General features: G+C 42.0%; 1 protein-coding gene across 2 annotated transcripts in view; it reads left to right on the top strand.

Moving 5' to 3' along the window:
- The first annotated feature begins 1,483 nt into the window (after positions 1–1,483).
- The window catches only part of LOC113406151 (ankyrin repeat and SOCS box protein 11-like), a 27,982-nt gene continuing 2,740 nt past the window's right edge, over positions 1,484–26,725 (top strand). The window contains exons 1-6 of one of the 2 annotated variants that reach the window (XM_026649115.1): positions 1,484–1,661; positions 5,199–5,278; positions 11,315–11,371; positions 14,293–14,443; positions 14,697–14,831; positions 15,715–15,906. In XM_026649115.1, the coding sequence (XP_026504900.1) occupies positions 1,484–1,661; positions 5,199–5,278; positions 11,315–11,371; positions 14,293–14,443; positions 14,697–14,831; positions 15,715–15,906 (793 nt within the window). Of the gene's footprint in view, positions 1,662–5,198; positions 5,279–11,263; positions 11,372–14,292; positions 14,444–14,696; positions 14,832–15,714; positions 15,907–26,725 lie in introns of both variants that reach the window. The other variant, XM_026649110.1, reaches the window with a different exon arrangement.

The following is a 26,725-nucleotide window of genomic DNA, read 5'->3' as shown; positions in this document are numbered from 1 at the left end:
AAGAACCACAGTTACAGTAAGTAATTGTTTCTTTTCTTTGTTGCAGCAGTTCTCAGACACTGGTCTGTGGAGAGCTGGCTGGTCACATGATACTGGTTCTTCCCCTTATTTTCATTTGCTAAACTGCATTAAATCAGCTAAAAATCCATTATTCTACTTATCCAGGTGAACAATTGCAATAGTTATGCACTTGTGAGTGGGAAAGCAAGTGGTGTGCATAAACACTTCCTTTCTTATTAAAATGTGGCGCATATTAAACTTCTTTACAGTATCACAGTTAGCTTGAAAGGTGACAGACTGATTCATGTGAATTGTGCTTTTTCTTTCACCAAACAGTTTTTCTTTTCTCCTCCCCTTTTATCAGTCTGTCTAAGCAGTCACTGTACAAGGTGCTAGTCACTGGGATCTGAACACCAATGGGCAAGTACCTGTATTTGTTTCAATCGTAGCTGAGAGACTGAGGTGCTGAAGAGTGACATGGGGATAGTTGGAATGCTGGAGGGTTGGGAGGACAAGAGGGAAACCAAATAATTGCACTTGAAGTTGTCCGGGAAATAATTCATTATAATATTTTGTTCCACATGTCCAACTATGAGGTATCTTTAAGAAAAGAGGTCTTTCTCCACAGCTGGTATGACCCTTGAGGTCAAAGTTCACTGAAGGCTACAGTCTTTCTCTGCATTTGGGCTGCAGGTGGACTTGCAAGAAGGAGTGAGATGGTTCCTTTCTCGTTTCTAGACTATTCCCTGCCCCCAGATGTTATTTATTTGTTTAGTGCTGACAAAGTGTGTGGGGATGTAGAGTACACACACACATATTCCCCTACCCCCAAGGAGATTGATTGGGACTTTGAGCCAGCATAAAGTCCTGCCTGCCCATGCAGATCCCTTTGCAGGATTGGACCCTACCACAGACACATAAATTGGAAAGCACTGGGACATCGTGAAGGGGAGGGTTGGTTGGCTTAATGGCTTTGGGTTTTTGCATCATAAACTCATTTCTTGGACTTCTGGGAGATGTGGTTTTTAAGAGGAACTTAAATAATGGGAGGATTGTGCTGCCAAAGTGCTTTGGTCTGTATAGGAGCCACGTGCCTCTCAGGAAAAGAAAAGTTAACCCAAACGCAGAGAGATAACATCTCTAATTTTCAAATATTACACCTATACATTATGAAAAACATTGTTTCACTTTCTTCAGTGTGTGTTATGGTAGTTACAGTGAATATTCACATAGTGTTTTCTGTCACCCAGAAATGGAAAAATGTCAGTACTTGACATATAATTACAGCCCAATAAAACCATGAAATGATTTAATACCCAGCATTGTTATTCAACATCAGTGGCTGCCCCAGAATAAAAATGGAATGTATTTTTGGTAACTGAGAAACAGCAAGTGCTGGAGGGTTGAAAATAGATGTCATATGATACCAATTATAGCCTGGTGAAACTTAGCAGACCTGGGAAACTACAAAGAGCAAGCCAAAATGGAGGGCAATTCTATACTCCATGCTTTTAACAACATCTATTTTGCAATCTTTGCTTTATTTTGCTTCAAGCTTTTAATTAAGATTTCTTTGGCTCTGCTGACCCACTTCTATATTGTTAAAGGCAACAGAAAAGAGGCTGCCAGGATAGCAGAAGAGATCTATGGAATAGCACCAGGTAAAATGTTTTATGCCTTGAGAAATTAGATTTTAATCATTGTGTTGCTATAGGATGAGGAGGCGATTGATAAATGTGTAAAATGGATGTTTTGTTCTGGCCACAAGTGCATTCCACTTCTGAAGTCTTTGCAAAAGCAATGTGGGTTGGCATGTTCTAGGTGTGCAAAATATGAGACTCTCTAACAGTTAGACAGCTTGACTGTGAACAACACTTGTTTAAGTATAGTAAGTACAGAATAATAATAAAGGAAATAAAGACATTTGCTTTGGAAAGCAAAGCATGTGTCAGAGTCAACTGTGTGAGTGACAAGGGGTTTTACTATGTATCCTAGTTTACAACCAGAGAGCATTTAAGGAAGAGGTGTAGACTGTGGGTTTTTTGAAGGAAGATACCAGGAAGGGTGTAATTAATGCCTGACTGGATCTAAGTCTGGCATCCCTGTTCTTTTGAACCAGACCATAAAAAAAAGCATAGCTAAAATTCCTGTGCAACCAAAAGTATGGAAATGACTATACGTAATGGGCCTCCAAAGAATCATTTTCCTATTTGTTTCTTTCCAAGTAGTTTTTCTCCAGACTTAAAACACATTTGCCACAATAGTGCATTGATAGGAATTAACACAAAAGTAACACTTCTAATTAGAGCGTGTAAGGGCTTTAAAAATAACTGCTAACCAGTAATTGATTTCCTAATTAAATCATAAAGACACACGATTTAGTGACATCATTCTTACTAGGGGCTAGACTCTGATTCACGATGTATAGTGCCTTACTCTGTGAGTGGTCCTATGGAAGCGAGTGGAACTATTTGCAGTGTAAGATGACAGCTCATTGTAAGAGTATCAGAATCTGGGCCAAAGTGAAGCTACAGCAACTTCTTACCAAGCTCGTATAAAGCAGAATAAATAGTTATTTATCCCCATCTCTGCAATGTGTTAGAATTATCTTACAGTTTATTAGAAAAGAGTGCTGTTAATTTATTGACAAAGCACTTATTACATATGCCTTAATTTAAATTTAGTGAAATATTTGATCATTGGCTCCCCCTCCCCCCGTATACAGATTCTTTATCTAAGTGCATACAAGGTTACCAGGACTACAACATATTTTTATCTGCAAGTTGCCATTTGCAACTATCCATCAAGGATAATCTTTCAAAACACAAGGTCATGTGATGTTGTTGCCTGAACACTAGATTGGATTACAGATGCAGTGTCACAGCCTAAAGTAAAGCAATGTGGAGAGAAGCAGCAGCAGAGTGGCTTAAATTATCTGTAGAAATTTAGAAAGGACATGAAATTTCAGACATGCCTTTGGTAACCGGGGAGTTAAGAGATGCCCCTTATGGGAACTACATTTGCCACATGTTTCAGGGAGGTATGTTGCTGTAGTTGGCATGGAAATATGTGTGTGCATTCTCATGGTGAGAAGTGTGCCTGCTTTATGCAACATGAAGTGTGTAAATATATACATACAGCATATATGTGTGTGAAATGTTTGTATATGCGGCACAGTGTGTGTGTGTGTGAGGTTAATTAGAGGTGGGGGTGGAAGCACCGTCTATTATTAAGGTTGCTGGATGCTTCCCATTATATAACTTTGCCAAAGTTTTAACTGTTCAGACTGAAATTTTCCATGTCAGGTGTCTGCCTCAGGCTGAATAGAATATGTGTATATATACATATATAACTTTCAGCCAAAATGTTTCAGCATTTTCTCAGAACAAGGCTAGGGAAAAATCCATTGTTCCTCCTGCGTTCAAAAATTCGGGTGGCCTTTTATTTGAGAAGAACTAGTGCTCCCACACTTTAGAGCAAGGACTTGCAATCTGGCAGGATGGTCCTTTGTATCTTTTTGCCATTCCTGTGAATATCTGCCCAAATTTGGCCTGTTGTAGCCTTTGAAAAATCACAGTTCTTATATGCTCAGAAGACTTGCTAGAGCTTATTACTGGTAGTTAAAAAACTGCAAAGATTCTGTGTGCCCTGGGTATGCTCCAGGCCAGAGTTAAGCAGGACTTTCCCTGCAATTATAGCCCTATGCTGCTGCAGACTCGGTTGGGACTGATGACTGAAACTGAGGGTAGGGAGCTTGTCTCTTCTGTGCTCAATGGGTATGTCTACTTTGCAATTAAAAATCTATGGCTGGCTTGTGCCAGCTGACTTGGGCTCAAAGGGCTCAGGCTGAGGGGCTGTTTAATTGCACTGTAGACATTTGGGCTCAGGCTGGAGCCCGAGCTCTAGGACCCTGTGAGGTGGGAGGGTCCCAGAGCTCAGGCTGCAGCCCAAGCTCAACGTCTACACTGCAATATAGCCGCTTAGCGGGAGCCCTGCAAGCCTGAGTCAGCTGGCACAGGCCAGCCACAGGTGTCTAATTGCAGTGTAGACATACCCTTCGGGGCCTTCTGCTGGGCTCAGGCAGCATGGAGGGGGAAGCTACCTGATTGAAATGCAGAGCGGATGAGATGAGAGACAGCTCTGGGTGGGCAGGCAGGGACTAGATTGGGAAATATGGAAAAAAATTGTTTTTGGTGAGAATTGGACTGAAACCAAATTTCAAAATGCCCAAATTTCCCACAAATCTGAGATTTCTGCCAGCTCTAATTGTGAGGCAGTTTGGTTTTAGGTGCTAAACTATGGCTAGTAAATTCTCTCTGCCTGAATCACTCTAGCTAAATAACTGTCTTAATGATCTGTTGGGCTGAATATGTATAAATCTGTTGGTAGCAGCTCTATTGCAGTGGGTCCAAAAATAGACACACAGACAAACTAAGACAAACTAGCCAGCATTGTGGAGTTTGTTGGAGTTAAACTGTTCAAAATGATGTAGAAAAGCAGGAATCAAGCACCTGGCAGACTGTATTTTTTCATGTTCCTCTGAAATCATCAAGTGAGGAAGAGAAAAAAAATACTATTATCCGCTAATGTGCATAAGAGGGAAAGGTAGACACATTTATAGTACCTATTAGATGTATTACTTTAAGAGAAAAAAATTGCTGGGGACATATTAGAATTGGCTTGATGGACATGTCCAAAGCTAAGCCAGTGTTTGCATGCAATACATCTCATAACTAAGTGGAAAAAAACCCCACAGAGCAATTTGTTACAAAATGTAAGTTACCCAGTAAAGCCTGTGGCCAGGATAACTTAAAAACAAACAAACAAACAAACAAAAAGGTGCGGGATTTTGAAAATTGTCCCAGAGAGTCTCAATGACATTGTACTCCTAACTCACTTAGGTGTTTTTAAAGATCCCTCCGATAAGGCTTTACTTACGTTCTAAATAAGTGGCCTAATTTTCAGAAAAGCTGGGTGTGCAGCAGTTCCCACTGAAATGAATTTTCGTAGGCAATCTCACTTTGTTGGTTTCAGGCCAAGGGTACATTTTACACACTGACACAGCTTGATCAGTCCTCCCAAGCAGACAAGGGGGGGATGTGTGTAATAATTTCTCTTGCGATTTTTTTGGAACTGTTTGTATCTTGGTGTCTCTGTGCCTTTGCAATGCCTTTGAATGAACTCTTGGGCTGTTTTAGGTTCATGGGCAGATCGATCGCCTCTTCATGAAGCTGCATTCCAAGGGCGCCTGCTATCTTTGAAAACATTGATTGCGCAGGTAAGAAACCAAAAATAAATAAATAAAAGGTTAGGCCTCAGGATTTTTTTGGTTAGATCTTATCCACGAATGATGTCATAGATTACAGTGGACGCTCAAAGACATAGAGTTAGGGTTCTAAATAAAAAGATATACTGGACACATTTCGTCATATTAAATGTTGGGGATAAACTCAAAACAAAGGCCACAGATCACACTGAATTATAATAAGCAAACATGATCTTTTGGTTCCTTTTCAAAGGCAAACAATACAAACGGGCTTCATAGGATTTGAACATAAAGATACCAATATTATTTCTCAGGTATTAATGATCAGGTATTACACTTCTGTAAGGCTGCAAATGTGCACGTTGCCTTATAAAACAGAGCCAGATGTGTTCCCTGCCGCAGAGAAGCTTACAAGGTGGGGGCCCAGTCCTGTGAGGTGCTGTATGCCCTCCACACCCACTGAAGCCACAGATCTAAAGGGATGAAAGTGGGGAGGAAAGAAGGATCGAGGAGAACAAGAGGAGGAAGGGGCTAGTGCATAAGGTCAAAGGAGCAGATTATAATTAGAAACTCTAGGAGAACAATTAGCCAGAATGCAACCTGGAAGGATACCACATTGGTTCTTCCTTCCTGAAAATGATCTGCTACCAAGGAGATGGTCCATTGAGTCCAAGCGCAGTCTATTTTGTCATAACACAGATGTAGGATTCCAAGCAGTGGGAAACATTTAAAATCTTTTAGCAAAGGCAGCCAGTGTTCACTGTCTTGGTCATGACTTAGATTAATTGTGCTGGTCTTTGGGACTTAGTGGATGTTGTAGTGGAAGAAGAGAAATTTTTCTTTTTCTGCATAGCAGTAGGTTTCAAAAATTCTTTGTATTATGATCTATCAGAGTCAAAGGCTGTGTCTACATTCCAGGTGCTGTGATTCCCTGCTCACTACCACATACTCATGGTAGTTTGAAAAGAACTAGTCTTTGTATAAATAGCAGTGTAGCATGGGAAGTGGTAGCGGTGGCCTGGCTTAGCTGAGCCAAATTCAAACCAGCTCGAACCCCATGGATATGTACTCTGCCTGTGCTACTGTGGCTATACTGTTTATACTTGCACTATCTCGCATCAAGCTAGCATGAGAATGTCTACACAAGCTGGGAATCACCCCTTGCTCAAAGTGTAGACATTGCCAAAGTGTGACATCAGCCACTGCTGCTCAAGATTCCTCTCTTCAGTCTTTATTTATCAGAGGGTTGTCCAACTCTTTCTGTGAGAAGGGCCATAAGACATTTTGAATTATGGTTTATGGGTCAGGGCAACAAAGTTAGGGCCATATCCCACCATCGATCCACAACAAAACAATAGTGGTATTTACAAAGATGAAGGGTAAAACATGACCATGATGCAGTAACTAAACTCTTAATACCTTAACTAAAGTAATTTCATTCAGCATCACGCACTGAGAAAAATGATGCAAGATGCCTTCAGGGTCATTGCTTTTTCTGTCTTTTGTTTGATCATTTACATGCATTTGTTCAATTTGTATGCATATATGCACAGATACTCTCTTGTGGTGACTGTACAAATTGCAAGCTTAAGTTATTTGAAAAACTATTTTGTAAATTCTCACCATAAGGCTTAGACTTAGCTCTCGGTTTTGCTGAAGGAGTTCACCTTGCTTAGAGCTGTTCTTTCAGGATGTCTATAGATTTAGGAAGATAACTCTGCATCAGTTACACTCAATTCATATTTGGAAGGGTTTTTTCACTGTCATAAAGTCTCAAAACTTTTCTTTCAATGAATGGTTGAATTCTGAGGAATCGGAATTTGTCATATAAATACTTTTAGGAAGCCAGATCCTGCCTGTGAGCTAATGTATTTCAGGCCTCTGATATGTTACAAGATATCTCTCTGTGATTTCTATGGAAAGTAGAAAATAGGGGATGCTCAGGGGCCACTGTACCAACTGTCAAGGACAAAAGATGGCCTTAATTTACTACAGACTACTCCATAGAACAGCCCATAAAAGCAGCCATATTGGGTCAGACCAAAGGTCCATCTAACCCAGTATCCTGTCTTCTGACAGTGGCCAGTGCCAGGTGCCCCAGGGGGAATAAACAGAACAGGTAATCATCAAGTGATCCATCCCCTGTCGCCCATTCCCAGCTTTTGGCAAACAGAGGCAAGGGACACCATCCCTGCCTATCCTTGCTAATAGCCACTGATGGACCTATCCTCCAGGAACTTATTGAGTTCTTTTTTGAACCCTGTTATAGTCTTGGCCTTCACAACATCCTCTGGCAAAGAGTTCCACAGATTGACTGTGCATTGTGTGAAGGAATACTTCCTTTTGTTTGTTTTAAACCTGCTGCCTATTAATTTCATTTGGTGGCCCCCAGTTCTTGTGTTATAAGAAGGAGTAAATAACACTCTTATTTACTTTCTCCACACCAGGCATGATTTCATAGACATCTATCATATCCCCCCTTAGTCATCTCTTTTCTAAGCCGAAAAGTCCCAGTCTTATTAATCTCTCCTCCGATGGAAGCCGTTCCATATTCCTAATAATTTTTGTTGCCCTTTTCTGTACCTTTTCCAATTCCAATATATCTTTTCTGAGACGGTGCGACCACATCTGCATGCAGTATTCAAGATGTGGGCATATCATGGATTTATATAGAGGCAGTATGATATTTTCTGTCTTATTATCTATCCCTTTCCTAATGATTCCCATCGTTCTGTTTTCTTTTTTGACTGCCGCTGCACATTGAGTGGATGTTTTCAGAGAACTATCCACAATGACTCCAAGATCTCTTTCTTGAGTGGTAACAGCTAATTTAGACCTCATCATTTTATATGTATAGTTGGAATTATGTTTTCCAATGTGAATTACTTTGCATTTATCAATATCGAATTTCATCTGCCATTTTGTTTCCCAGTCAGCCCACCATTTTTACAATCGTCTTTCTTTCTTTCTTGAGAAAGAGAACTCTGAAACCCAAGTTCCATTAATCTTGAAAAGCAGAAATGGGTCCACTCTCTCAGGTGGGATCAAAAGTTAGCTCTGTTACCAGTCTGAAAGAGGAAATGGTCTGGCCATAATAAATGTGTCATCCTCACATCCCTCAGTAACCAATGCTGACCCAAAAATGAGATCCAGAGTTTTTCCATCCATACACTGAGCCTGAAACTAATAGTCCCATTGCTATTTGCTGTTGTGGTGGCCATGAGATCCTGAGTTAATTTAGAACAGTCGTAAACATTCGCTGAAGTCACTTAGGCTAACAAGCCTTGGTGATTCCAGAAAAAGATGGGACATAAACTCAGTCAACGTGAGCCACAGGTTAGGGTCACTGTCCTATGCTACTGAGATAAGACCCTGTAAGAGACAAATTGGGCAGTTAACAGAGATTGATCAACTGGCCTTTGCTTGCTATTAGCCTCTTTTGTGTCTCTCAGTGTTTGCTATAACCGGGATTTAAGGGTATGTCTACGCTGCAGAGAAAAACCTGTGGTGCTAAGTCTCCGAGCTTGGGTCAGTGGACTCAGACCTGCGAGGCACAGGCTGAAGGGCTGCAAATAGTGTGGATGTCTGGGCTCAGGCAGGAGCTCAAGCTCTGAAAGCCTGCAAGGGGAGAAGGTCCCAGAGCCCAGGCTCCAGCCCAAATGGGAACTTCTACATTGCTCTTAGTTCTTGATCATTCTTTACCAACCCTCCAACTTCAAATTTAAAACAAACACAATTTTCTTCCTGGGGGGAGGAATGGAGAAAGAACAGCCCATGACTGATGCGAAGCACATGGCTTGATGCGTCATTGGAAGCTACTCAAATACTACAGAGATGGGTGAAGTGCCAGAACCTGAATAGAACAGGATCCGCATTGCCTAGTCCCTGGTGCATCATAATACTTGTAGTACTTGAAGTGTTCTAGGTACTTTGCAGAATATAGAAAAGTCACAGTACCTGATTTGCAGAACTTTACAACCTAAGCTAAGGTATTGCAAGTTATAACAGAATAGGGATGATGGAAGGAAAGGAGAACAAGAGTTATAACTAAAATCACAGAATTACCTTTTAAAAAAAATCTATGGTTGCATCTACAGTCTGATTCTGCACGCTTTGAAGCCATTGATTTCAGCAATGCAGGACTGGACTCCCAGTTGGTAAAGCCAAAGTCAAGGGAGTAACCATTGAAGGGAGCAGGATGGAGTTGATCCACAGCAGCAAGATGAATTATGGGGTAAAGCTGCACATGCTATAGCATAGGCATTGCTCACTGTTGTCAAGCTGCCTATACTGTTCGCCTTTATGCTCAAATGAAACAGGTATCTTTACTTTAAAAGAAATCCAAACACTTTTTATTTTAAGATGTGGTTTCAAAGATGATCTTACTGACCTAGGACCACAAGTGCCATGGAAAGTCAATGGAACTTGTGCAACTAAATCACTTAGGTGCTTTAAAAACTCCTACCCGTCAAGGCTGGGAAACTAAGGGGCAGATTTTCAAGAGTTCAGCTCCCACCCAGTTCTTGTTGAGGCACCTAAATAAGTGGCTGGATTTTCAAAGAAGTTTGGCAAAGTTATGAGCAACTGGTTCTTCTAATGGGAAGTGCTGGACACCATTATCTAAAGTCAGGGCTACTAGTTCTTAGTTTAAGCATTTGTTTACTGATGAAATGGATTACTCCAGTTTTCAATAGATGAGGTATTTTTTCTTTCACTGGATTACTGTGTTTCATGTGTTAGGCATATATATCCAACTCCGGTATATTGCTGTACTGCTGTATCACTGCCTCCATTTCCTTTCTTCACACAAAGGATTTGTACAGCAGCTTTCCTTCTATGGGGGGGGGCATATATTGTGCAGTGAATGCACTGCTACTGTAAAGCTATAAAATGGAGGAATCTTAGGAAGGTCACGTCAGGTGCAAAAGGAATATTGGGCTTCATGTTAATTCTCTTACATGTTTCCCTCATATGGACATGAGCCAGCAAAGCTTTTAATTTTAAGATAATTGTTTATTTAAAAATATTCACTTCTTCTAGTTTAAATTGTTGAGCTAGAGGGTATTGCAACTGTTTTTAATGTTCATCGTGTCAGTTGGTTGTGGCTGGCTACTTTCGCAGCACTGAATTGCCCAGAAATATTTATTCCCATGGGTAATATTTGCTGCTACAAAGAAAAAACACCACCACCATCTTGTGAACTGCTTGAGGGTGGCGGGGCGGGAAGCATCTAGAACCTAGCATGATATACTTACAGATGCTGCATTTGGAATGTCAGAGTTTGAATTATTTTCCAGTAGAACTGATTTCCAATGTACATGTGCTTGAATTCTTACTTGTCATTTGATGGAGCTATAGGCTGGAAAACGTACAACAAAGTCCCAGTCATGTTTGGATCCAGCCATATTTACACTGCTTTTCCCCCTGTGAATGTTTGCGTGGCTGGTTCAGTTCATACAGCTGTTAATGGAACACATATAAAGTGTATTTGCTATTCAGTATTCTTTACTCCTGTTTAATTAGGTTGATAAACAACCAGGGAGAAGAAACAGTACCATGTGACTCAGGAAACAAATCACACTCCTGGTCAGAGTGCTCATTTTGCGGATAAAAAATGTAGTTTATGACATATCACAGGCACCTTTTCATATCTGGGAATAGGGAAATTAATCTCAGTCACTAGAGGCCAAAGTTGTACAGTGTCTCTCCTGCAATTTACCATGAATTATGAAGCAAGACAGATAAGCGTCACTTAGTTTCTTTACCTTTTGCTTTAAATTCCTTCCAGTGGCAATGGATGCAAGAGCTGCAGTATCAGAGTGATTGTCTGAGCCATGCGTATTCCAGGGCAACTCTCATTGACTTCGGTAGGAATTTAGCCAGAGCAAGGACTGTAGATTTGACCGCTATGTAACTCCCGCCTAGAATGAACTCCAGGAATTATGTTTGCATTGCTTGGTGTTTGTTTGTTTTTCACATCTCTGCTCTGATTTCTAGGGATTCAATGTGAACATTGTAACCATAGATCGGGTTTCTGCTCTCCACGAGGCCTGCCTGGGTGGCCATGTCGCTTGTGCGAAAGTCTTACTGGAGAACGGCACTCAAGTGAGTACGGGCATATAAACGAGGCCAAGTGTGTGTGTGTGTGTGTGTGTGTGTGTGTGTGTGTGAGAGAGAGAGAGAACATCTGGCCACAAAAGGGGACAATATTTTGCTTTCACTAATAGTAAATTACTTACATTTCTGTAGTGGTAGCTTTTTTCCTGAAGGACCCCACCTTTTTACAGCTTCGTGGCTGTTTTGATCACAGACATATTCCTCTTTGTTTTTCTTCTGTGAAACTTCACTGTGATCAGTGGGAAAAAATTAGGAAAATTAGACCAAACTAACTGTTATGATGATGATTTGTGCTTTGCTTTCCAGAATGGTCACTGGAATTGCTCCAAGTTTTTTGAGATAGTTTGTGATTTATACATAAAGGGGCTTAAGAAATGAAACATTTTGTCTAATAAAAGAGTAGCTTTTCTCCACATTGGACCTAATATAAAAATATCTTTAAAAATGAAATATGGGAATATAAAGAAATATATGGGAATTTATTATATTGGGTCTGCTTACAGGTTCCCCTGATTACTATGCTGAACAATTTACATGTGGAGTGGCAAGAATTCAAAAAAGTGGAGTCCAACAACTGATGTATTCATTAGCAGAGAAGAATTATGATTATAGAATAACTATACTGTACATTAACTTTTAAGCCCCTAGACAGGAAAAACAAACCTTGCTCTTCATATTACTCAGTTTCAGGTTGTTTTTGAAATTACCCAGTTTAAAAAAAATTGAAGTGTATTGATCACATATCTTTTTAGCACCTAGAAAGTCATAAATCTGAACTATCAACTGTCACTGTCAGTAAATCATCCTTATTGTTCAACTTTTCCCATTCTTCATTGCTACATACAGTCTCAGTTAGTCAGTGGCTTTTTCTTTACATAAATTAATAGTCACGGACACAAGAAGCGGTGTCCCATTCTGTTGCCTTTCTTCAGCACTGTGATCTTTTTCATTTCCTTCACTAGAAAGCCATTTACTCTGGAACAACCTTCCCAGAATTCCTTCCTCTATTACCAGATAAGTCAGTACCCAGTGGAGAGGCTTTGCTAGTGTTTTTGCAAGATGAATTGGCTACCCATCAAAATGTAGGAGCTGCACAGCAAGGCTTTCTCTACGCTGGGGGAAAGCATCATGTTAGATATGCATTCACTAACTCATTTTAACTTGCCATATGACTTTGCCCTTAGTGTGGACAAGGACAGTCATGATGAAAACATATTAGCTGGTCTATGATTTTAACAGGTGTTTAAAAACGACTTGTCCTCATTTACATTAAGTGCTAAGTCATGTTTAACATCATGGTAGTTAACAAGTTTCCTAGCATGATGATTTTTCCCATTGTAGACCTGGCTCTGCCATTGAGCCCATTCCCTGGGTGTAGAGCTCTGCAGTTGGGTGAGGTGCCATTCAAAACACATTAGAGTTCATTTTACCATGTTGGGCAAATCCCCCTGCACCACATATGGGGAACCAGTCTGGTAGGACTTAGGAATTCAAGATGATGAACATCTCTTCCTTCAGATATATTGTTCCCTTCAAGACTGTGCTTGTGTTCCTTCTGGCCCTCATCTTTCGCCAGGCCCTCCCTTTCCCCAGAAGCCAAACAAACCCCCATTCTGTACTGTTTCCAAAATAGGAGGTGGGCAGTCTGGAAGAGAGCTGGAAAATGGCCTTTTTCTTTTTAAAATATATGCAGTTCAAACAGATATATTCAGCATCTTGGAAAAAAGCTAAACTGTGCACCCATTCGTGCAGCTGCATAATCTCCTCATGTAGACGTTGTTGAAGCTGCTCCAATAACTGGGAATTGATTGGTAGCATTTTATACTGGACTGCCAACTCAGCCAATCAGGCATCGAAATGCCAGCAAAAACACTAGCAAAGAAGCAGCCCCTCTGCTTCTCCTCTCAACTGGGTACCCACTTATCTGGTAATAGAGGAAAGAATATTGGGAAGGTTGTTCCAGAGTTAATGGCTCAGTCGGGAAGGAAATTAAAAAGATCACAACACCGCAGAAAGGCAATAGAATGTGACACAGCTTTTCCTAGAGGGCTGCATACCTGACTATTAAGTTGTTTTTTTTTTTTTAGTAAAAAAACCCCTAATTTTCCATTAGTTAAAAAAAAAAAAACCTTCCACAGAAAATTTTTAGGCAGCCCTAATTCCACTGTAGAAATAGAGCTTGAAAGGAGACTGAGTTGGAAACAGGGGTCATTGTGAATCTGGCTGCTCTATTATAAGGGGAGGGCAATAAAACTGTTCATCATATTCCATAAGGACAGCTGGGATCTCCAATTCCCATTCTGTAGCAAACTGTAGTGAAGACCCCCATGTACTATCATACAGCACACTAGTGACTAGATCCACATTATGCAACAAGTCCCTCCCAGGCAGTTTATTCAGCAGAGCTGCACTTATCTCTGTGACAAACTGGGAATCATGCAACAGTGCTGATAGTGAAATCTACTAATCTGCGTGACTTCTAGGTCTGTTTGACTAAATAAAAATGTTCACAAAGTATTTGCTTTCCTTCCAAGATTTTGATTTGGTCAGAAAACTGCAACTGTGTTGGGGTTGCATGTCTGAAAACGATTTCGGGGGATTAAATGAAAAGTCTAAATTTTCCATGGGAAAAATCCCTATTTTCCAGCCAGCTCTACGTAGGAGCTTGTACAATTTTCAGTGTCAGAGTTCTGTTGCTGCTGCCGCCCTGGGAAGCAGGGTGGCACTTGATAGGTAATGGTCTCTCCTAGAGCGTGTCACTCTGAATTTGGTGACTAATATGGGCTCTGACATTAAATAAAATCAGTGTCTTCTTCTTAAGCTGTATTTAGTGTTGAGATGTGGGTGGTTTCCAATGGAAGTGCGTCCCTTTTAAAACAGATTATTGTCTGTCTGTCTTGCTGTTTCAGGTCAATGCAGTCACTGTTGATGGGATCACTCCTCTCTTTAATGCCTGCTGTAGTGGCAGTGCAGCTTGTGTGAACATGCTGCTTGAATTTGGAGCCATGCCACAGCTAGAGAATCACCTTGCTTCACCTATTCATGAAGCAGTAAAGAGAGGTAATTTTAAGGCTTTGAGTACAGCTAACTATAAATAGATCTGGCTTTGTTTTTCCTCCCTAAATAATTGTGGGAAATTCATCTGCATCTAAAGTATCTGGGCCATAGGGATAAATGTGTGTTTGGTTTAATCCATACTATTCTATATAGAGTTCTGTGTATTCTATTCTAATGTTATGTATATAGTATGTGTTTGTCGGGCATCCTGCAGAGAGGAACTGAGGTGAGATGACCTCTCTTCTGTGTTATCCAGGTCACAGGGAGTGTATGGAAATTCTTATAGCCAATGACGTTGACATTGACCTAGAAGATTCACAGCACGGAACACCCCTTTATGTGGCCTGCATGTATCAGAGGACAGACTGTGTCAAGAAGCTTCTCGAACTAGGTGCTCTGGGGGCAGAGGAGGGGAAGCTGAACATATTTGAAGCCACCACCTATTGTTTCTCCTTAATCCCTCCCCGCTCCTGATATTAGCATTTAATTCCTCATGACTCCTTGGAGGACCAAGAATTTTGAGATTGGGATAAAAAAGGGGATTCTATCATTCGAAGATGATGATGAGAGAAGTTACAAAGAACTGTCTTGGTATATTGTTTGCCCTGTGACCTGCATCAACTCCTTTTGATTATTATAAAATAAATAGCCAAGCATGCTAAGCATTCACTCATCCACTGCTCACCACATGCAGAGGGAGCAGATCAGCTAACCAACCACTCAAAAGAATAATCCCTTTAGTGATCATGAAGATCCCACACACAGCAGGGCAGCACCTCGGTGGTCTGGCTTGTTTTAGCCAATGCAGCTATGCTGATTGACACCAGCTAAGGCTCTGCCCAATTTGGGTGCTACTGTCAGCCCAGGATAAGCATTTTACTCCTGGACCTTCCAAAGTTATTTTAATTAAATGTTACAAACATGCTTTTCTGGCCATTTGAATTAATCAGATGGAAGCAACTTTAGATTTTAAACACCCACTCGTTTGATAGTCAAAAAGTTCAGCATTGGCTCAACTCCTGTTGATTCTCCATCCTCATCTTACTGCTACTCTTGAGGCTAATATAGTAGCCATGTGACTTCTAGATATTGAGCACTGCTATAATCAAGAGAAGAAAAGTCCTGTGTGCCATCAGGTGCACTTCATTTATTGATGCTAATGATGGAAGCCAAAGTGTGTGGTAGAAATCTTAGACTCAGCCAGTGATGTGTTTCCCTGCTTCCTCCTAATGCTAACCCTGGTCTATTCTTATCTCTGTGTGTGTTCTTTTAAGGAGCCAGTGTTGACTTGGGTAAACGATTAGACACTCCACTCCATGCTGCAGTTAGGAAATCCAGCGCAGAAGCAGTCAACTTGTTAACGGATTATGGCGCTAGCTTGACACGCAGAAATGCTGAATTCAAATGTGCCCTTGATCTGGCAGCCTCCAACAGCAAAGTGGAACAGGCCCTCTTGCTTCGGGAAGGTAATGGCTCTGTCTTTTTTTAAGGGGACAATTTTTATTTCCTTTTCATAAGTATTTTTTCATGTTCATCTTCCTTTTCCACATACAGTTGCTCCCTCTGTTAGTTCTCTGAGATTCTCCAGGATGTTTCAAGACAGGGCACAGGAATGAGAGCCAAGAGATCTCAGTTCTGTTCCTAGCTTTGCCACTAACTGCCTATGCGATGGCAGGCAAGTCGCTCTGTTGTTATGTGCCTCAGTTTCCCATCTATTGAATAAGGATAGTCCTTATCTGCCTTTGTAAAGTGCTTGGAAAGCTATGAATAAGAAGTGCCATATATATATATATATATATATAAGTGCCAAGTATTTTTATTTATTACTATTATTATCAACCATATTTGAGAGAGCAAGCTAACAACTATTTTGCATACAAACTAGAAATCCCAAATGAAATGTATACATCAGCTTGGATGTTACTGAGTCTCATTGTGCAGCTCCCTGCATAAACAGGGCCATGAATGTGTATAACTTGTGAGAAAGTGGAACTTAAGCCCAGTTGGCTAGTCAGCTTCTCATATTACTGCTGTTTCATGAAGCTTCAGGAAGCATTCTGTTAGATCAATGACCCTTAGCCTCTCTGAGAGTATTTCTAGTACCATTTAAAAATCTATTTGGAAGAAACTTTGTACTAGAGACGTGCCAACATTTTAGCCATCTCATCTTGCACCTTCCTCTCATGTAGAATTCTTGCCATGCTGTTTTTTACCTTTATATGTACATCTAACTCTGGAGGGTAGAAACTGCATCTCTACTTGTTTTGTAAAGTGAAATGCACTGCTAAGGCTCTGTATAACGAATAGCTCTGAAATACATGCTGAGCTGAATTATTCTTTCCTTTAGCCTTACAATTTTACAGCACGTTTTCATCTGAGGAAAGCTATTTGGACTCAACCAATTTAATAGGATAGACCTAGCAACCTGTAGAATTCAAAATCTTTATTAGATCCCTTCCTAAATGTTGGTCCACTAATAGCTTTTGACTAATCCTCATGTATTTTCACTGCTTCCAGTGAGATTATAAAATATCTGTCTTGAAGTTCCTTATTTTACCAAAATTCAATTGCTCTGATTTCTTTATTATATGTTCTGAGTTCAGAATTTTTCTTTTTCTCCAAGGTATATTTATTTCTGTATCTGGCATCAGTCCCATTCTTCCCTTGTAGAACAGTCTGGTAAAGGATCTCTATACATGTTTGCATTGTCTACCTAGTGAATATGAGATAAAGTTGTGAGAGGGTTTCAGGGGGTAATCCAGACCAGTGAGGGGTTGTGTGATCTCTTCCCCTGTAACTCTGAACTGTAACTCCCTGCCTGGGATACTAACAGTTGGCAACAAGCATGCAGGTTACACCCTGAGTGTCTGCGTGCTAGACATCTGTGGTTCAGCAGCTGTGGCCTCAGCAGCCTGTATATAGCCCCGTAGACCCATACTGGCTTCCACCAGCCTTGGTTACAATCAGCAATGTAACCCCAACACAATCCCAGTCCTGAATTTTTCCAAAACTGTGTAATCTGCAATGTCCAGCCCTCTCCTGGACAGTTCAGAGAAATAATAGGGGTCGTTTGTTCCTCTAAAGAGACAAAAGCATATCAACTTATTAACCTAACTGGGGTGAATACCCCCTCCCATTTAAACACAGCACTTACTGTAAGCCAACTAAGAACATAAAACAAATTTGTTAACAATAGGACATAGGTTAAGTGATGCCAGGTAAAAGGAATACAGTTAGAAACGGTTACAAGTAAAATAAAAGTGAGAACACCCATTTAAAAGTCTAAAGCTAACTCTAGCAAGGTACAATCTTTGCCTAAGCAGGTTTCTCACCTATATTTAGTTTCCAGAGACTTTAGCCCCTCCTTTGGTGAAGGATTCATCTTTCTCAGCTTGCAAGAGCTCTATTCCCTTATGTCTGCCTAGTGATGGATGCCAAAGATGGCTTCTGTCCTTGCTTATAGCTTCCAAAGTTCAGTGAACTTGTTTCAAGAGACAAGATGATCTCATGCTGTTTTCCCCTTCCTGTGGTCCTGCTATCCCCCTGTATGTAAAGGAAGCTTCCATTGTTTTGATTCCACCATGCTTAATTTACATAGCAGACAGGTAATAGCTGCCTTTTCCCCTGTCCAGGGTGGAACCTGTTTTGCCAGAGACTTCAAAAGATAATATCATTAAGTATCCATATTTCCTCATGTAATGTTAATACATACATTTCACAGTGATATTAATCACCAGTGTGTATTAGCTTTCAGAAAAGACCTCGCTCTCATAGTACAGTAAAATCATATACAGTTGATTCAATTGGTTATCACTTGAGGTTCAGCTCCCCTGCCTTTATAGACCAATAAACATTTGAAATTGATTCTTCTGAAGGTTCTCTCTCAAAGTAAAGTTTATTCAAGCAGTGAGGAAGGCAACGTGGAGTCTGGTGGTGAAGGAAGCTCTATGCTTTTTCTTCCTCCACTTGTTAGCTTAACAGCTGTGCTTACCTAATATGTAAAAATGGACCTTCTTTGTCTTTGTGGGAAGATCCAGCAGGTCAGCAAATCAAATACACATTCCTTTGTCTAAAGCAGGGGCGGCTCCAGGCACCAGCGCACCAAGCGCGTGCCTGGACCGGCAAGCCGCAGGGAGCGGCCTGCCGGTCACCGTGAGGGCGGCAGTCAGGCTGCCTTTGGCGGCATGCCTGCGGGAGGTCCGCCGGTCCCGTGGCTTCGGCGGCAATTTGGCAGCAGGTATGCCGAAGGTGCGGGACTGGTGGACCTCCCGCAGGCATGCCGCCGAATCCGCATTACCAGCGGACCTCCCGCAGGCACGCCGCTGAAGCCTGCCTCACTGCCGTGCTTGGGGCGGCAAAATACATAGAGCTGCCCCTGGTCTAAAGTAACCTGTTTACCAACACCCTCTGATTTCCCTAGTTTAAACAGACTTTAGTCATAATTCCAGCATATATCCATAACTTTTAATAGCCTCTGCATACATACATCATGCAAGAATATTAATGACCAGGTAATGATTAGTTTTCGAATGATACCGTACAAGGCATATTTTGTACAAAGATTATTACAATAGCGTATCGGGAATGAACAGAGGGGTGCTTAGTGTCATAAAAGCCCAACTACATTTTTTGCACCTCCAGCTTGCCTGACAAAAGGAAAAATGAAAAAGGTACAGGAATCAGTATAACTGGAATACAAAATGCCTGAAACTTACAGGAGGACAGAAGCATTCATGAATAGCTATATCAATAGCTAAAGGAACAAGTCCCTTACTTAAGACTGTTGACTGGGACAAATACAGCCAAACCCCCAACATTTCTGTCCCACGTGGATTTTGTCAAGCAAGATTTTGCTTTAGTTCTTGATTTATCTAAGGGTATTCCACCACCTTGTGGCTGAACAGTATGATACAGTTAGCATTCCATTCCATTCCACACCATTCGTGAAGCATATAAAGGTTCTCCACCTTTCCAGACTACTGTATTCCTTTCAGGAGTCTGATTTGTCTTGAGTACTCCCAAGTTTCACCTCACTTAAAAACTACTTGCTTATAAAATCAGACATAAAAATACAAGTGTCACAGCACACTATTACTGAAAAACTGCTTAGTTTCTCATTTTTACCATATCATCAAATAAATTGATTGGAATATAAATATTGTACTTAAGACTGTTTTTCACTTGTGAGCCTTGACGTTCTGGGAGGCAGTGAAGTCACAGCAACAATTAAGTTTTTCTTCACATTGAGTCTATTCTTACTCTGTGTCTTGATGGCCGTCTGTGGCGGGGTGAGACTCACCGGCATGGGCCTCCTGCTGGTCATCCAGGGAATTAACTCTTTCCAGCCCAGAGCGCCCTCTGCAGGCCGGGGTCTCGCCTGCCGCTGGCTCCGTGTCCCTCCCAGACCCTGGTGCCCTTTGCCCAGGGGTTCTCCCCACCACAGTACCCCCTCGCTCTGGGTCTCCCCTCCTAGGGGAACCCCCAACCCACTATCCCCATCTTGCCTCAGTGGTTACTGCCAGTCATCATCTAGCCCCCACTCCCTGGGGCGGACGGCAGTTTGTAAACCACTCATCATCGGCAAGGGGGGTTGGACCAGCTGCCTCTGCCTATTCCTGGGCTGTCCCTCTGGAGCCCTAGTACCATTTTGAGGGCCTTTAACTCAGCCTGCAGCCTGGGGCTTTGCTAGGCTGGAGCTCCCCAGCTCCCTCTGTCCTTCCCCAGCACTGCTCCACCCTAGATACCCTTCTCAGATTCCCAGACAGCCAGGTCCTTCTCTCTCAAGGCTGCTAGAGAGAGTGTGTCAGTCTCTGGCCTCAGCCCACTGTGGTCTGATTGGGGCGTGGCCCCACCTGTGGCTGCTTCCCCCAATCAGCCTAGCTTTTCCCCCACTGCAGCCCTCTCCCACCCCGCTACACAATCATAGCAGAAAATGAGACTTCACAAAGATATTTTGACCCAAAAAGTCACAGATCATCCAAAGCTTGGTTCCCAAGGTCAGTGTAATTTCTGTACTAAACACCAGAAGTGGGTTAGTGTGGAGACATTACATTTCATTTGCAGGCCATGCTCTGAAGACAGCTCAAGAAGATTTTCTTGCTGACCAGCAGAGAGTTTACTGCTGCTAACATCTGGCAAAATGAATGGGTTTCTTACCCAGTCAAGTTGAGCTGAGTTGTGTTGAGTGTTGGGGAAATATGACTTGAATTCAGATGTCAAGTGGGCTGTAACGGGATTTACTCACCACTGTGGTGCCTCCTGCTGGTTGTCTGGGGAATTAGCTCTGCATGGTAATACGCCTTCTTTGGGTAGTGCCTCACCACTATCACTCTTGCTATAGGACCCATGTCTCTCCAAGGACTGCAGCATCCTCTTCAGTGACACAGCCCTCAGGCTGTGCCACACACTGTGCTCCTCCCCCTTCCGGGGGACCTGCAGTCCACTGTTCAGCCACTTCTCTTAGTGACTACTGCAGCGAATTGTCTGGTCAGTTCCTCATGGCCCCAGCATCCTCTTTGCCCTTGCCTCACGGCCTCTGCCTGCAAACCCCAGCAGCCAGCCAGGATGTGTCGCTCGCTCCCCCGGTCCTTGCTAGCAGCACTGTTCTGTCCAATGTGCTGGCAGTTCTCTCAGCCCTCCAGAGACACAGTCCTTCCTCCCTGGGCTCCCAGCAGAGAACTTCCTTCCTCTGCCCTGCAGCTCCCTTTTTATATGGGCCTGCTTGCTCTGATTGGCTGCTCCCTTCAGCCCTTTTCTGATTGGCTGCCTCCTGCGCAGCCTCCTTAGGGCTCTATTAACTCCTTAGATCCCAGTGTCGGGCAGGCGCCCCATCACATGGGCTAAATGATCTATTATTTCTTTAAGTTTGCTCTGCTCAATTTCCCCTGTGCAGATATCAGTGACATATACGTGAAGCAGTGGAAAACAGGGGAAGTCTTTGTCTCCACATTTGGACTTCCAAAATTCAATTTTCTTGATAAAAGCATTCACTTTATCATAGAGATTCAGAACATTAGTGTCATGGCCTTACATGGACAAAGTTAGATCATTCAGCTTGCTAAATATATCTGTGAGGTAGGCAAGTTGAACTAACCACACAGTATTGTCAAACACAGGGATAAGAAGGGATGAATAATCAGAAAGAATGTGTGAACTTCTGTGTGTAATTCAAACAATCTGTCAAGTACTCCCCTCTTGAAAGCCAGTGAACCTGTGTGAAGCAACAGTTGCTGATGTTCTGACCCCATCTCTTCACAAAGAATGCAAAACAGGTGAGCATTGAGTGGCCTGGACTTGATTAAGTTGCCAGACTCATTTAAAACTTCTTGAAGTTCAGAACTCATCTTTTTTGAAGCAAGCGCCTCTCTGTGTATGATACAGTGCACCCACTGCAAGGAAAGACTCTTTCCTGATCCTAACTACAGGTCCGTTCATCTCCCGGTCATTGCACTGGCCCCATCAGTGGAGACGAATTTGCATAAATTCCAACTCAAATTGTGTTCAGAAAAAAAAAGTTAATTCGTTTAAAAATGTCCTCTGCAGTTGAGTTTGCCTTTATACTTCTGCAAAACGGCATGTGCTCGTTGGTATCAGTGGTTTCAGGGTATCAAACATACACAATCAGTTGAGCTTCTCCACTAATATCCATGGACTCATCAAGCTGAAGGGCAAAAGTTTTTGCCATTTTAAATTTCTCTACAAGTTGAGAGACGATATCCTCAGCCATTTCTTCAATTCTGCAATACACGGTGTCATTTGATAAGGGTACTTTCTTGAGCATATGAGCTGCTTTTTTTTATGAAGTATGTTTTCTGCAAGTGCCACAGTGGCAGGCAGAATCAGATCTCCTGCAACTGTGTACACTTCTTTGATTTTGCTACAAGAAGGGAGACAGCATATGAAGCTCTGAGTGCTCTTGTAGAAATAGTTGAAGCTTTTTTCATTTTAAGCTGGCAAGTCTGGAACTCAGAGCTTTCTTTGAAAACATTCTACTGGTTTACCCGCATGCACAGCGTGTTTTGTCTTCACATGTTGTTGCAAATGTGCTGGCTTCATACTGTTATTTGATAGAGTTTCTCCTCAAAGAAAACATGAAGCTATTGAAGATGTGAATCCAAAAGCAATATATTCCTCGCAGAACTGATGGGTTTTTTTCAGTTATTTTCAATTTCTTACAATTTTGCCACTACTGCTACTTCCAGCTCCTCATTTTAAAAATCTATCAATTTATACAACGCAACCACATACACACCATAACAACTTCAACCTCATTAACATGCTTGCACACATCAGTAAATGACATAAAATGAATGTCTAATACAGTTCATATGCACAAGTTATGTTACTATATATATAGTATATAGAGCAGTATAAACAAGTCAATGTCTGTATGAAATTTCAGTTTGTACTGACTTCACTAGTGCTTTTTGTGTAACCTGCTGTAAAACTAGGCAAATATCTAGATAAGTTGATGTACCCCCTGGAAGACCTCTGCGTACTCCCAGGGGTACGCATATGCCTGGTTGAGAACCACTGGTATAAAAGGCTTAGGGCATGTCTACACTTACCTCGGAGCGATCGATCCAGCAGGGGTTGATTTATCACGTCTAGTGAAGACACGATAAATCGACCGCCGAGCGATCTCTTGTCGACTCTGGTACTCCCCTGGAGTGAGAAGCGTAGGCAGAGTCGACGGGGGAGTGGCAGCAGTCGACCTACTGCAGTGAAGACACCGCGGTAAGTAGCTCTAAGTACGTCGACTTCAGCTACGCTATTTTCGTAACTGAAGTTGCGTAACTTAGACCGACTTAGCTCGCACCCCCCCAACCCTCCCCTAGTGTAGACCAGGCCTTAGTGTCAATGAGAATTGGGTCCTTTAAGAATCAATAAGATTAGAACATTGTCATGCTTCTGTATCTCTACAGCATTTCATCCTGTAACAAGGTGACTTTTCTATGAATGAGGAACCTAATTTCTATTGATTTCAATGGGTAAAGATCACATCATTTAGAAGCTAATCTGAAAATTCAGAGATCTGCTTAACCCAACAGGTATCACTCCTGACACTATATTAAGTATTTTAGAGGATTTAATAACCTTGGGTTCCTTATATAATTGAAAAGCAGTTTTCTTTAATTCTTGTGCATTCTTCATGCTCTGCTCTGCCTTTCTTGTCATTTGTATGCAGTGTTGTAAGCCATGTCTTTACTTCACTCACCTCTCCTGTTTATTTTTTACACCTCTATAGGTCCATCCAGCACATTTTCCCATTGTCCCTAGTAGCTCATGTTATAAGCCACTCAAAGGCCTTTTTATTCTCTTAGATTGATCTTTGCATTCCTCTCTGTATCCACATTGATTTCTCTCTCTACTCTCACTAGTGCTCATGCAGGGAAGTGTAAAATACACTTCCCTTCCCTTCACTAGCTAGGCCCACTGCATCACGTGGGAGATTCACCTCAAGGGAATGGCAGTGGTGTTTACGAGAGCTTTTTATGCATTTTGCTTAGGTAGCACTGTCTACTTTTGGGACCCTGCTGGCCCCTCCAACCTCTTCCAACACAGTGAAACTCAGACTGTAGTTCTTTTGCACTGCTCTGGTCTCTTCCTTGGCAGAGTTTCCAATGATGGGACCCCTGTAAGGGTCTACTCTGGCGCATGCCAGTGTAACTCCACAAGTGATTCTGGCCCTTAATGCATTTATCATCAATATGAAGTTCACCGTACTCAGAGGGCCAGCAAAAGGCCTATCCATTGCTTAAGTCCCACTGAAGTCCAATTTTGACCACTTAAGTGCATGGGCTTTGTGCTGGCTCTCTGCACAGAAGTGACTTTAACCTACTCATGAAATGTAATTTCCCTCTTAATATCCTTCCCTCCCATTCCATTATTGGATTGGTTTCTACCCAGAGTTTATATTAGTCATCCAAAACCATCACAGTTTAAACCTGATTATAAATCTGGTCACAGCACTTTTACATGTATGGTTTGCAACATTTATATCTTTTGTCATAATATCTGGGTTTCTCTGAGCTAAATCAAGAGTTATCTTTATGGCTTGATTTATAGGCTGCACGAACAAGTACAATGTTCATAAATCTACTGCTCAATTTGTCTTTTCCATTAAATCTATCACAGTTTATGTCTGGGTAGAAAGGTCTCTCATTGCTATTAATTTCCCCACAAATCCTTTTTATTTCCACTATCAGCTATTCATCCTGTTCTTCCTTACAATTGGGTGGTCCATAGAACGTTTTAATTAATCTAGTCTTGGCTCTCCACTTTTGAAAGATGAATAAATTTCAGACCTGGAAATAATCCAAACGTCCTATCTCTTTTGCTTTCAAACACTTCATTGCATCTTTACTTCTCCGCCCAAACGTTTTCCCTATAATCCTCTTTTCAAATGGAGGCACCACAAAAACTTCTTTTGAGCAATCTTCTTTCTTCTTCCTATGCTTTCTGCTGCATATATTTAGATATTTTCCTTCCTTGCCATTATGTAACAACAATTTTTAATGTGAGAGATTTTCTTTCTTGCTTTGTTTGCCTACAAAGCTGCTTCCCTCTTCAACTCAAGTGCCATTTATATGAACTGGTTTTTCCTACATATTTCTTCCCTGCTTTTCTCTCTGTTAATTTTTTTAATGGGACACTGTCAGCTTGTTTAGGACCACAAATTTTCCTTTGTAATAGTTTCATTCCATGAAGCACCTTTGGAAGATTTGGAGCCATATTATTAAACATAGGTGTCCAAGTTGTGCTTGCAAAACATTTATGTGACAGCCACCATCTTGGTTAACACTCCAGGGATCTCCAGAGCTAACAGCGTAAGCTACTACACTTTGACCTAAAGAGCCAACGCTGTCTAGCTGGGGCTGTAACACTCAGATACTCTGGGATCAGGCAGAGAGCGGGACCTGTAACACACACTCATTAGAGGGTTACATTTGCATACCCACAAAAACAGGTATTGTGTGCATATGGGTGTTCGGGCACACAAATATATATTTGAGCATGCAATTGTGTACATGTGCTGTACACGCAAACACCTAAGTACAGCCCATATTACCATGGCATCTGAGCACCAAGCACTCCTTAATATATTTATTCTCACCAGACTGCTCTGCGTTCTGCTATTAGCTAAACAAGGCACATGACCATATTAGCTAAAAATCTAATACTCATGCACACCTTCATGGTTCTAAGATTTAGCTCAAACAAAAAATCAGAAAAAGCTTTATTGTGCACACTTGAAAATGCTTTTAGCACTCATAGCTTCAGAATTGCTAAACCAGTTTCCATAAAACAACTCAAGTTTGAACAAAATCCATTCAAGCATTATTGAATTACCCAGGGACAACATTTCTAATGTGATAATGCAAGTTGTTTGTTTTGTTATGACCACAGCTCAAAAATATCTGAAGGGAGTTTGCACAAACATTTAGTAGATTCCTAGACCAGCAGGGACCGTTGTGACCATTTAGTCTGATCTCCTGTGGGCCATAGAACTTCCCCAAAATAATTCCTAGAGCAGATCTTTTAGAAAAACATCTAATCTTGATTTTAAAATTGCCATTGATGGAGAAACCACCATGACCCTTTGTACGTTGTTCCAAGGGTTAATTACTCTCACGGTTAAAAATGCATGCCTTATTTCCAGTCTGTATTTGTCTAGCTTCAACTTCCATCCACTGAATCGTATTTTAACTTTCTCTGCTAAATTGAAGAACCTGTTATTAAATATTTGTTCCCCATGTAGGTACTTATAGACTGTGATGAAATCACCCCTTAACCTTCCCCTTCATTAGGCTTACTAGATTGAACTCCTTGACTCTATCACTATAAAGCAGCGGTGGGCAAACTACAGCCCGCGGGCCACATCCGGCCCGCGGGACCGTCCTGCCCGGCCCCCAAGCTCCTGGCCCGGGAGGCTAGCCCCTGGCCCCTCCCTTGCTGTCCCCCCTCCCCCGCAGCCTCAGCTCACTCGCTCCGCCACCAGCACAATGATCTGGGCGGCGGGGCTGTGAGCTCCTGGGGCAGCGCAGCTACAGAGCCTGGCGTGACCCGGTGCTCTGTGCTGCATGGTGGCGGTGGTGGTGTGGCCTGGCTCCAGTTGGGCGGGGCGGCTGTAGCGCTGCCAGCTACCGATGCTCCAGGCAGCATGGTAAGGGGACAGGGAGCAGGGGAGGGGGGTTGGATAGAGAGCAGGGGAGTTCAAGGGTGGTCGTCAAGGGGTGGGGGTGTGGATAGGGGTCGGGGCAGTCGGGGAGGAACAGGGGGTTG

The sequence above is a fragment of the Terrapene carolina genome, unplaced genomic scaffold (assembly GCF_002925995.2).
Source record: "Terrapene carolina triunguis isolate 2854851 unplaced genomic scaffold, T_m_triunguis-2.0 Scaffold23, whole genome shotgun sequence".
NCBI lineage: Eukaryota > Metazoa > Chordata > Testudines > Emydidae > Terrapene > Terrapene triunguis.
This window is presented reverse-complemented; position numbering and strand designations above follow the sequence as displayed.